Source organism: Sander lucioperca, chromosome 7 (assembly GCF_008315115.2).
Source record: "Sander lucioperca isolate FBNREF2018 chromosome 7, SLUC_FBN_1.2, whole genome shotgun sequence".
Lineage (NCBI taxonomy): Eukaryota > Metazoa > Chordata > Actinopteri > Perciformes > Percidae > Sander > Sander lucioperca.
In genome coordinates this window covers 37669707-37682682 of record NC_050179.1, presented here as the reverse complement: position 1 = coordinate 37682682, position 12976 = coordinate 37669707, and the positions used below count along the sequence as shown (strand labels likewise).

The following is a 12976-nucleotide window of genomic DNA, read 5'->3' as shown; positions in this document are numbered from 1 at the left end:
AAACATTGCTGTATCAGACTATCCAGCTACCAGGCCTGCTGCTCTGTCGCCGGGTAAGACTAGTATGCATGCGCAGAACAGGCGGTATGGATCGGGTACTGACAGGTGGGCTGTGTTAACACGGACTGGTGCTTGTATCCAACTAACTGCTAACTGCTGGTGGAGTTTGTGACTGTTAAATGCTGATCATTCTACATTCCACGCAAATTTACGGCTGTGTTTATACTCGGTGTTTACAGCACACCAAGCGCTAATGCTAGTATGCGTTAGCTGAACTTTACGGAGCCTATAATGTGTGTGCACTAAATGTAGCCTGTTTCGTATGTCGTTTTTATATAATGTCCTTTTTTATATATTTTAAATGTGTAACACCACTTGGGCCACAATGAAACGTTGTTTTGTGTATATGGTTGAAATGACAATAAAACCCACTTGAGTTGAGTTGACTGTCTCACTGTCTGTCTGTCTGTAAACGGTAGGCGTGGCTTGGGAGTAGACGCTAAAGCAGTGAAGCAAGTGCATTTTGGGATTTGGTGTCTTTATCCACATGAGCCAAAAAGACATTTTCTGGCTTTTCTCGGCCTAGAAGCCACCAATTTCTAAAAAAATTCACATTTCTACTACGTAAGTGACCCAATTTAAAAATATATTCATCCCTTTAAAGATGATCCTATATCCTACTAGACGGTTCTGTGATCAGGGACAGGACAGTGATATAAATAATTTTGTATCACTGAAATAACCCCAAAAATAAATGAATAACAACAAAACAATGTAGTTATTTGGATGAAAACTGCCTAAGTCCAAATATTTTGGGCTCTCATCATGTGGTCTGCATCCCGTGACTCTGCCAATTTGACAAAGAGTGCAGCTTTTAAATAATCACTTACAATGAGCTTAACCTTTGTTTCTCATTCATCTGTGACAGAAAGCTTAACTTTTTTTTCAATATACTCTATAGGGTAACGTGTCCACCCATGACTCCAGACACGTTAGATTACATCATTACAGAACACAAGAGACACATGGGGGTCACATTTTGCGACTCATAAAGTGACCGGAGAGGTAGATAACAGCACCACCTGCAGTACATGGTGAGAGTGCAAATCTGCTGCTTTTATCTATATATGACTGCTCCGACATTTCTGAAATTTGAGAAAAATTATCCTGATGATGTCATTAGGGTTATTTCATTTTGGGCTTGGGCAAGGTTTTACTCTCACAGAAAGCATGTATAACAACCATAGAGTGTTACCACTGGGGGCATCAAGTTTGAAAGACAAGGGCATTTAGCAGGCAAGGAAGGTCTAACAAAAGATGTTATTGGTTGCATTCTGGGAAATGTCTGATCCAGCATTTGTAGAACTTGACCTGTAGGGATAAAGATTTAGGACATATCTGCCTCTGTTGCTTCAATTTAACTTTAAAGAGTGGAAATACTAAATTGCCATTAAAGTTGTGTCTCCCCATTTATACGCATTAATTGCTTGTTAATGTCCTCCCCCTTTACATGTTGCCATGTTGAACCTAAAAACAAAAGATGCCTTTTTTGTCATCAGCTTCAAACTAACCCTTTATTACCCCCACCAAGGTTATGTTTTCAGTTTTGTCTGTCTGTCTGTCTGTCTGTCTTGGAGGAAGGGTGGACCATCAAGTAATAGCCCATACAATTTTTGAGCCACAGGAGTGATACAGAAATTATTTTTCATTGCATTGCAACATAGGGCATGGCCTTGGCAGAGTCCTGCGCTCTCCGAGTGACCTTCTAGTTCTCAGGTTGATTTGGTTTTATATTTAAAAAAATACCTTACACATCCATTCCATAGACCTTCAGCAGACATTTTGACTTGTCATAGCAGGAAAAGCACAGGTGTAATTATTAACATTAACAATGTCTCAGATCTGTTATGTGTCCCAGTAGGCTATGAGTCCCAGTGAGCCAGCGTGAACCCTACCAGGACCTCCTTCTATGAAATGTCAAAATGTCTGCCATAAAAAAAGGTCTATTACTGTAACATCACCTGATCTTTGATATGACAGGAAGACCTCAAACGTTTTTCTTTTCTTTCTTAAAAGTCATAGAATCAAAGATGAATGCACTGAAGAGCCAACACCACTAGATGGAGACGTACTAAAAACATAAGACATGATCTCCCACAGAGTCACTGACAGCTTGTGTTCCCAGTGCGTCTCTGAGGTGACCTGAAGTGTGAGAGGGTATATTGAGGCCAAGGAGATAACGATTAGCCTTCCAACAAATCTGGTGATAAGAAAGAGAAGCAACAGTAGATATGTTTTATAGTTGACTATTATGCAGGTGTTAATAGAACTAAAGAGCCACTGAGATTTTGTTTGAGCTTGGCCCTACAATGCAATAATTAGTTTTATACACTGGTTACACTGAAGGCAGTAAAATCTCAGCGTACATGTAACAACTCAGTTCTATTAAATGGTGTGTGTGAAAGAGTGATAAGGGCAGATAATATTTTCAAGTTTATATATTTACAATGAGCACGCCTTAAATTGAAAATTCTTAAGGGACGCAGAAAGAAAAAACGTTTCGTAGAAGTATGCAGTTACATACGCTCCTCCCTGATAATGACCATGTGATGCAGGTCAAACACAGGCTGACAGGGGAGGGAGGACAACCTGACTGTCCTCGCCTTGCAGAGAGTAGAGTGCAACAAAGATACCAGAGAGGAGAAGAAGAACAGTTTTCTTAGCCTGAGGGGTGTTGGATATTTTGAGCTCCTGAACACTGGTGAATAAAGTCTATAGGCTACTAAAAGGAGATATCTGATGACGAAGGTGCTGATGGAGGGGGGTATTCTGCTGGGAATGTAAAATAGAGATAGAGATACAGAGAAAGAGTCCTGCGTGAATCTGAAATGGAATCTCAGCCACGCAAAAAATTATCCCATTCAATTGAAGAAATTCTAAGGAGGCCCACATGTGTCAGAAAAGAGAAAATAGTTCATCGTGACTGGTCTGTTATCAAGGAGAACACCAGGACATTCAATCAGCTCTCATGTGCAGGTAATATGTTTTTTTTTTTAATCTTTTTTTGCTACATCATAGTTGCCATTAAAACATGATTCCTGTTCATGTTGTACCTTTTCTCTCTGCCAATAGAAACTCCACAAAATAGACTAATTGAAGAGACTCCAAAAGCCACCACGGACTGCATGAGTGAGTATAATGATTTATGAAAGAGATGGAAGAAGACACATTTCAAAACATATTGAAATTATGCTGATCAGGATGATGAAGGTGACGATTATTTGTTCCCAGGTCAGAGGAAAAAGAGGCAAACAAGGGTCACTTTCACACCATTACAGGTGCAGGAGCTGGAGAAATTCTTCCAGCAGTCTCATTACCCAGACGTCAACAGCAGAGACCAGTTAGCCTCCCTTCTGCACCTCACTGAGGGCCGAATACAGGTAGGACACATGCAGCTCTTCAGTAGTGATAAACTCCTTGAGTGTACAGTATTTCTTAAATTTTGTTGTGCCAGTCTTTATAAATGAGTGGGGATGCACACTGGTGTCCATTAAAGTGGCCATATTATGCTCATTTTCAGGTTCATAATTGTATTTTGAGGTTGTACCAGAATAGGTTTACATGGTTTAATTTTCAAAAAACACCATATTTTTGTTGTACTGCACATTGCTGCAGCTCCTCTTTTCACCCTGTGTTTAGGTCTCTGTTTCAGCTACAGAGTGAGACCTCTCATTGCTGTAACATCTTTGTTGTCAGTCGCACATGCTCAGTAGCTAGGTAAGATCACATCATCTAGCTAGCTGTTTCTCTAACTTCAGTAGTACAAGGCAGGATTAGCCGGGAGACTTCTTCTAAACGAGGGCACACTTCCAACTTTGCGTGGAATACCTGCAGAACAGTAGATTAGGGTGAACTAGTGTGTGTTGTAGCAGTGTTTTGCCATTCAGAACGAGCTAGCATGTTACGGTTAGCCACCTTGTTTCAGCTAGTGACGTAAAAAGCCCTGCCGATTTTGACCAGCTCACCTGGAGACTGAAGGCAGGACACATTCAGAAACCGTATCTCACTCAAAACAGCATGGATGTTTGTTTGCGTTTGTATGTAAGTTTGTATGTGTGTGGAAGCACCAGAGACACAAAATAACACCCCAAATCCCAGAAAAAGTGATTTTTTCATAATATGGGCACTTTCGTCATCGTCACGGCAACATTAAATAATACATTTATGCTTGATTTGTTTAAATGGTGCATCATATTCAGTTTATTAATTATAACAATATACATATAATACAATATTTAACCCCTGTGTTGTCCTCGGGTCAAATTGGATCCGTCTTCAAAGTTTCTATGTCACAAAGTTTCTTTCAATTTAATTGCCCAAAAATGACATGGATGGTTCCATACAACGCTCTGTGCAAGTAAAGTGAAGGATCAATTCACTACTTTCATTACATTTTGGGTGTTCCATTTAATTTGATAGCATTTGAAAACAACAATTGAAATGGATTTAAAACAGTATCCTGATTAAACTTCGACATACGTTCCTCTGAAACCTTACTATTGGTCAAAATAATTCATGATTTCAGCTAGATACAATTTCATTTATCTATAATAAGTTGGTGTTAGTGGTGGTGGGGGGGGCACAGAAAAAAGCGACAAAAAAGTGTTTATTTTTGACCCGGGAGGACAAGTTGCATGGTCGACAGGAAGACAACACAAGGGTTAAACATGTTGAAAGAGAAGAGAAAAAGAGAAAGAAAAGAGTGGGACACACTCTGGCTCCATATGCATTTCACTATTAATTCTGATGACGTTTTGGCCCTAAGGCCTTCTAATAAATAGAGAAATGCATATGGAGCCAGAATGTGCGACACTTTTTTCTTACTTTCAGGTCTACCTCAAGTGATCAACACCTCACGACGTGTTCATTTTCTATATAGTAAATATTTAATGATGTGCCATTTTACTTGTCAAACCCATGTCATCATTTTACGTATTCCTTTTATTATTAAATTGAACAATGACCAAATATATATTTTGCAACTTATTTGTTGCTGACATTACTTTTTAATTGTAAAAGGAGTCAAGAAGTCAAATTGAGGTTACTAACAATTCATTATATGTTCTTAAACAACAGATTGATTTTACTAAGTAGTCATCAATGGAACAATAGCAATGGTCTTTGGACAGCTGCTTACATAAGGCATTACCTCCCAAATGATACATGACATATTACAGAATAAAAGTGTGTATTAAAAAATGTATCATTCTTTGATGATGTTTTGTACTCAGAGGAAAGTGATAACAAAATAGGCCTGTATTTCTTCTGCTACATACAGTATATATGGTTAAGTTGTAAGTATGATTTATTTCGCATGTGTTGTTCGTGCTTCAGATTTGGTTTCAGAACCGCAGAGCCAAATGGAGGAAGACAGAAACACTGAAGGATATAGAGCTGATGACCAGCCAGGACGTACAGCCAGCCAATCATCAGCTGCTTTATTATGAGGTAACACCTGACATATGACATACTGTATATTTGCCCATCGCAATTGTATTGAATCTTTCATACACAAAATGCAATAAAGGAAAAAATATGATATAAAAATATAAAATAAAAAACAAATAAAAACAATTTAAACAATAATAAAGTAAAGTAAACAATAAAAGAGGAAGGAGGTACTGTAAATAACAAAAATAGTTAAAGAATATATGTTTTTGACATTTATACCTGATGCTTCATTTATTCTATTTATTTATTTATTAAAAAATAAAAAAATAAAATAAAAAAGGTTTTAACTTAATTTACTTTATATGCTACCGGTATATACAGCCAAATATATTTTAACTTTTTTTCAGTTTTGTTGTTTTTACTTGTCATATGCCATCCAGGGTGTGGGAAGGGAGGAGGGGAATTTTTAAAGATTGGGGCCAGTTGATGAATATCATTACATACGTGGATATATGTATGTAGAGGCTGATGGTTTCTTTTATTTTCAATCTAACCTCCAGTGTTGAAAAATATAATTAAAATAAAAAAAAAAAAATTAAAGTGCTCATATTATGCTAATTTTCAGGTTCATAATTGTAGGTTATATCAGAATAGGTTTACTTGGTTTAATTTTCAGAAAACACCATATATTTGTTGTACTGCACATTGCTGCAGCTCCTCTTTTCACCCTGTGTGTTGAGCTCTCTGTTTTACCTACAGAGTGAGACCTCTCACTTCTGTTCCATCTTTGTTGGGAGTCACACATGCACAGTAGATACTCAGTCAGTGCTTGGGCACAGACATTAGTAACGGGGAGAGTGTAGACTAACGTGACTAGGTCGGGAATAAGAACTACGTGTGAAAGTTATGGACATGGCGACAATAGTTCAACCATAGGCCTACATGTTCCAACCAGAATCGGATCCTGAAGAAGGAGGGGAGTCTCCTGCAGAACCTGAGACTCAGAGAATTCAAATGTTTTGGCCGATGACATAGAAAGCCGTGCAGATTTTGAACAGCGCACCCAGAGACTGAAGGCAGGACACATTCAGAAACCGTATCTCACTCTAAACAGCATGGATGGTTTTTCCAAGTGTGTATGCATATGGAAGCACCAGAGACACAAAATAACACCCCAAATCCCAGAAAAAGTGATTTATTCATAATATGGGCATTTTAATGTTTGTATGATTTCACCAAGAATCGTCATGGCAACATTAAATAATACATTCATGCTTGGTTTGTTTAAATGGTGCATTATATTCAGTTTATTAATTAGGCAATATTTAACCCCTGTGTTGTCCTCGGGTCAAATTGGATCCGTCTTCAAAGTTTCTATGTCACAAATTTGGGTTTCTTTCAATTTAATTGCCCAAAAATGACATGGATGGTTCCATACAACGCTCTGTGCAAGTAAAGTGAAGGATCAGTTCACTACTTTCATTACATTTTGGGTGTTTCATTTAATTTGATAGCATTTGAAAACAACAATTGAAATGGTTTTAAAACAGTATCCTGATTAGTAGTAGAAAAGTGTTTTTTTCTTAATATGGGCACTTTAAAGTAAAAAAGTAATACTGAATATATATGTATATAAAACAGCAACAACAGCACTAATCATTACCATAACTACTTGCACCATAAGATCGACCAGTAGTCTACATAATTATATGCTTACTTGACAAAGATTTTGTTCTGGAACAATACAACGACAACATGATTTTATGGTGGAAAATTGGCTAAAGCGTTATCTAATCAAAATGAATCATACGACATGGCACAGGTTAAGTGATCAGTGAGGTTAAGTACTGTATGTGCTCTCCCAGATGCCCCAGCTGCAGGCAGGGTGCTGGCTGCCATGCTGCTTACCCAAACCCCGTCTATCAAGACTGTTCCTCAGAGCGACATCTGCTCCGACACCCGCCTTGCTGACCAACACACATTCCCCAGATCCCAGGACTCTGTATTTTGACCCGCTGGGGACAGACAGATAGCAACTTCTGTACAAATGATGACACTATTGTGTTAAATCACATGAGTATCTGGTGATATACTGCAGACTATAATCTCTAAACTATGTTTATATAACAGTTTAATTGATGAGCTTTAACTGCCAGATGTGTTGACTTTGTTGACAACTTGAAAATAAAATGAATGTTAACAACTGAACATTTTTTTTCCTGTTACCAATAAAGTTGACCTTTAAGATGAATATCCTGGCTGGTTACTGGACGCAGTTAACTTTCATGTATGCAAGACCTTGTGATGAGTCTGCACTGATTTATTCTTACAAGTCAAGATTTGAGGACACTCGGTGCTGCGGCATGCTTCTTGGCAGAGAGCTGTATTTGTGCTGTGTTATTGTACATGACACCACACTTCCTTGTCTGAGATAAGATACAGCGCCGCCATAAACTGTTCATTCGTTTGACTTTCTGACAACCTGTCCTTATCTTAATTTGGGCTGATAAATCTGGGTTATTGGCAGGTCAGCTGGGGGGGGATTTAGAGAACTTGTAGAATAGGATCAAAGGGGAAATACCAGCTGAAGGTATAGTCAGTCACTGTGTGTTGGTGCTGTAGTTAATAATTTTTTTTTTTAAGATAATTTTTTTGGGGCTTTTTCCCTTTATTATATATAGTGACAGAGGATAGACATGAAAGGGGAGAGAGATGGGAGATGACACGCAGCAAAGGGCAGGAGGTCGGATTCGAACCCGCATCGCTGCAAAGGACTCAGCCTACATGGGGCGCACGCTCTTACTGGGTGAGCTAGAGGCCACCCCACTGTAGTTAATAATTGTGGCTTGAATGAATAAAAGTACAAAAAGTGTATATGAACATCTTGATTGATCTTTATTTATTTTGTTAAACAATATTACAAATCAGGCTACTGTACATGTATAATACAACCTTTCCTGTGATGATGTAACCACTTGTACTTTAACTGTGTCTGTGAAACTTGCTTGTGACAGCGATATTGTTCTGTGAAAAGGCTCCAACAATGACATGAACCTGCTCACATCCCCTTCTTTCCAAGAAATGTTATCTAGGCCATTTTTTCAAATAATTAGCAGTTATAAGAAAGATAATACAGCATTGCCTTCACTATCAATGCCATAACTCACTTGACAGTACCATAACTGATTACATTTCGCAAGCCTCTGAGAGCGGGTAAACTTTTCACCCCGGTCATATCTTCTTTTATTGAACATGTTTGCTGTCAGAGCAACTGTTGTGCTAGCTGCAGGGGCACGGCTCCACAAATAGTTGGTGGAGACCATCAAACAAGGCAAACTGAAGCTAGACATGACATTTATCTGAATCATATGCCCTGGCCAAAACCAAAATATCAACATGTCCTTGGACAATTGCAGTAAAAATTGCTCTTCATGACATGGAAGTGGTAGATTATACATTCATTGCCGTCGTCTGTATTCAGGACCAAGATGTTAAACATCAGATACCACTCAAATATAGATTGTAGGTTGTAAATGTTTTTCTACCCAACATATTTTCCATATAACTTTCAAACCATTTTTGTTGGTTGACTGGCTGGTTGCCTGCACATGCTGAATAGGTTTCCCCTATGTATGTAAGTATCCAATTAAAGAAAAAAGATGTAATTTCATTTGCAGCAACATGTCAGCTGGTCGTCTCTCACAAAGAAAATGGTAAAGAAAGAAGAAGATTCAAGTAACGTATTGACCAACAAACTTTATTTTAGAAACAGCATTTACTTAAGCCTCCATTAAAATCACTGCAATACAAACACACCCCAAAACCCAGAACCCCCCTCTCTCTGCCTGCACCCACACACTCAACACAGCCCTCTGTAGCAGGTTGTATTCACTTTTGTCTACAATACCACCAGCTTGCAACCAACTAGTCTCGCATTGCCAGACCTTCCTCCACAGCGCTGCTGCGGAGGAGCATGCTGCTCAACCCACCTTAGCTTTAAAAAAAATGGTAAACTTTAATATAATATATTTAAATTGTAAGTATAAAAAAGGAAAGTTGACATCAAATATATATATATATATATATATATATATATATATATATATATATATATATATATATATATACACAGATATATATATACAGATATATATGTATATATACTACCGGTCAAAAGTTTGGGGTCACTTAGAAATTTCCATTCCACTCCATTAATACCAGCTGAGATTAGCTGGTATTCTGTCTATAATGGAGTGGAATGGAAATTTCTAAGTGACCCCAAACTTTTGTATATATACAAAATATTTTGTATATATATATTACATATACACTACCGGTCAGCCCTAATATATATATATATATATATATTATTTATAAAATAATATATAAATATATTATATTACTTATATTATATTATGTATATTATATTATATATAATACAATATATATATATATACTATAAATAATAAAACAGGACATGCACAATATCCTGTTACTCGCTCTTCCATTGAGAAATTATTTATTATAATTTATGTAAGTTTTTTTTTTAGGGGGGTATTTTTAGGCCTTTATTCGACAGGACAGCTGAAGACATGAAAGGGGAGAATGACATGCAGCAAAGGGCCGCAGGTCGGAGTCGAACCCAGGCCGCTGCGTCGAGGAGTAAACCTCTATATATGGGCGCCCGCTCTACCAACTGAGCTATCCGGGCACCCAATTTATGTAAGATTTTTAGCCATACCAGTGCATAACTATATATTGTAAATACTTCGAGCATGCAGGACAGTAAATATTGCACTGATGCAAAAGCTGATGCAAAAGCTGTAAATGTTATGTCTCTGTCTCACAGCAGAGGACAGGTGGCGCCCTTTCACTCATGAATAAGCAGAAATGCTGCTCTCTGTTTTGCTGAGTGTCACACAGAAGCCACTGACCTGATTTTAAGTCGCAGGGCTTCATCTATCAGCTGGTATGGTCGTTCTAATGATATTTATCTGCTGTTAGGTGCTATTAATAATAATGCAGAGAAAAATTTAATCGTTCGTATTTTTTTCATTGCCTGTCAGGGGGGCGGATATTCAGCATCTCTCAGCCTCCGCCCGCCTCTGTGGATCTGTCCAGAGCGGTGGAGAGACGGGAGGGAACCGCAGAGCGACAGGGGCACAGACAGAGACACAGAGAGAGAGAGGGGCGATGGCCGCGGATGGAGTATGCGGGGAATCGGCGGATCAGTACCGGGCCGAGTTGGAGCGGCTCACCCAGGAACTGGCCGAGGCGAACCGGGAGAAGATCCGGGCTGCGGAATGCGGTCTTGTTGTCCTGGAGGAGAACCAGGCGCTGAAGCAGAAGTATGCAGACCTGGAGATCGAGCAGGAGACTCTCAGGAAGGAGTTGGAGCAATTGCAGGAGGTAAGAGAAGGAGCTGCTGTTGCTTTTTTGGACACTGTGGCCCGCGAGCGCACTGCGGGCAGGTGTGTGTGACCAGCTGCATTGCCATAGCGGGGGTCCACCTAGTTTTATATACAGTCTATAGTGTCCACCTAACGCAAACATGAGTGATGATGTCTTGTTTGTTGCGTTCATATGCACGCAGCGGAGTGGGGAATGGGAACCAGCAGTTATGTGGTCTCCAGGGTCCCCAAACATAGGCTACTGAATGATGTTTAATATCACTTACATTTAATTTAGTTGGAAATCCTTCAATCTGTGGACGTTTAACGGTAGGCCTATCTATTCTCATAATGCTATAGGTTTCATCCCCTGAATCTGTTATGAAAAAGTGAATAATTGATGCTGTTTCTCTGCAGTGACTCTATTGGCAGCAGTATTAGACATTGTATTGCAAGCCCAGGACTCTGCAAGAACACAAAAACACCCCCCACCTCCCACACCACTGTGTTTCATTGTTTTAAGATTCCTTCCCAGTGTGTGCATAGCAACAGTCATTACTTTCAGGCAACTCTCTACTTGGGACTCTGACTGAGCCTTTTGGTGTTTTGCCAAGAGATAGTTTTTTTCTCTGTCAGAAATCCCTCAGTAATTGGATCTTCAGAGTTGTCCACTGCAGTATGTGCAGTGGCTCGAAGATACAAGGACGTCGAGACGTACTGTGAAGATGGAGGTTTTTTTCACATTTTTATTCCTGTACCAAAATGATGTGCTGTTGATGCATTATCTGTCTGTAACATACTTTAAAAGTCCACATGCCAATGCTTTAAAGTGGAGAAAAGTGCTGTGTGATCCAGACTAAATAATACATGGCTGTGTATAAACATTCAGTCATTAATGCATACATGCATATAGTAACAAGAGACGGATGCTGACAGGGCTCACAGCCCAAGGTTGCTTATGGAGATGCTAGAGCCAAGGGGCCAAGAGAAGGAGCTGAAGGCAAAGTTTCTGTGTGTGTGTGTGTGTGTGTGTGTGTGTGTGTGTGTGTGTGTGTGTGTGTGTGTGTGTGTGTGTGAGGGAAATTCAGTTTTTGCTGCCAACTTTTATCAACTCTCATTCTCATCATTATTTATACAGTGTCATCTCGAATCATGCGTACACCAGGCAGTAAGATAGAAGTTGCTTGAGAAAGTGAAAAGCATACTTTTTTCTTCTAAGCAAGGGTTTACAAATGTCTGAACTCTGTGTTAAATAATCAAATTACTTAAATTAAGAAAGAGATATGCTAGACAGTTTTGGGGAGTAACTAAGTGTAGTATAACTACTCAAGTACTGTACCTTAGGGTGCAGTTGGTAATTTTTATAAAAATAAGTTTTTTTGTCATATGCTGAAACTGTCACTAGCCTATATCCTGGAAGTAATAGTTCAGACAGATAATGTGTAGAAAAAATAATGTTCCTCTGCCTCCTCCTTGTGCTCCTAATGGCATTTGGAAGTTTCCACCGCACCGGAAGGAAACAACCAATCAGAGCCGTTAGAGTCCCAAACAGTGTCTAACCCTGCTTGTGAGCTGCGGTCAAATATGAGTCAAGGTTGTATTGCCTCAAATCTTATCAGAAAACATATTATATATATTTAGTGTACTGTTTAGCTGTAAAATAAGAAAGTTTGGTACCCGGCCGCCATGTTGAAAACAGTTGAGCCAAAACCATGCACGGTCACCCGGCCGACCACCTGCGGCAATCTCTCATTTTACAGCCAAAGAGTAAGCTAAAATATGTTCCTGAAAACATTTGAGGCAAGAAATAGGCAATACAGTAACATAATCTTGATTCATATTTGAACAGCACTAGCTAGTTCAATCCTGCTCTTAAACAGTTAAGACTTGTATTGGCTCTACCTTACATGTGGCTGATGGGGGAATGAACAGCTGAAATATGAGCAATTTACCTCAAACTGTCTATTATTATATATTATTATATATTATGCATGAAAAACATAACATTGTTGCCAAACTCTTTGCATGACAAAATATGGGGAAAGATTCATTCCCATTTTAAGACTGTCAGAGATGCAACATTGGACTCCATCTGTGGGTGTTTCTTGCACAGTTGGCTCATTGTATATATATAG

At 38.9% G+C, this 12976-nt stretch overlaps 2 protein-coding genes across 9 annotated transcripts in view; both read left to right on the top strand.

Annotated features, from left to right (window-relative positions):
• The first annotated feature begins 2212 nt into the window (after positions 1-2212).
• On the top strand, positions 2213-7693 carry LOC116040152 (homeobox protein ceh-9-like). Its single transcript, XM_031285397.2, has 5 exons — positions 2213-3036; positions 3133-3189; positions 3292-3440; positions 5395-5508; positions 7308-7693. Exons 1-5 carry the CDS (start codon positions 2889-2891, stop codon positions 7482-7484), a joined length of 645 nt encoding a protein of 214 aa, XP_031141257.2. The 5' UTR covers positions 2213-2888; the 3' UTR covers positions 7485-7693.
• Positions 7694-10388: 2695 nt separating this feature from the next.
• The window catches only part of bicd1a (bicaudal D homolog 1a), a 37419-nt gene continuing 34831 nt past the window's right edge, over positions 10389-12976 (top strand). For 5 of the 8 annotated variants that reach the window (XM_036003244.1, XM_036003242.1, XM_036003245.1 and 2 more), the window contains exon 1: positions 10391-10860. In XM_036003244.1, the coding sequence (XP_035859137.1) occupies positions 10645-10860 (216 nt within the window). In that variant the 5' untranslated portion in view covers positions 10391-10644. Of the gene's footprint in view, positions 10861-12976 lie in introns of all 8 variants that reach the window. The other 3 variants (XR_004897878.1, XM_036003240.1, XM_036003239.1) reach the window with 1 other exon arrangement.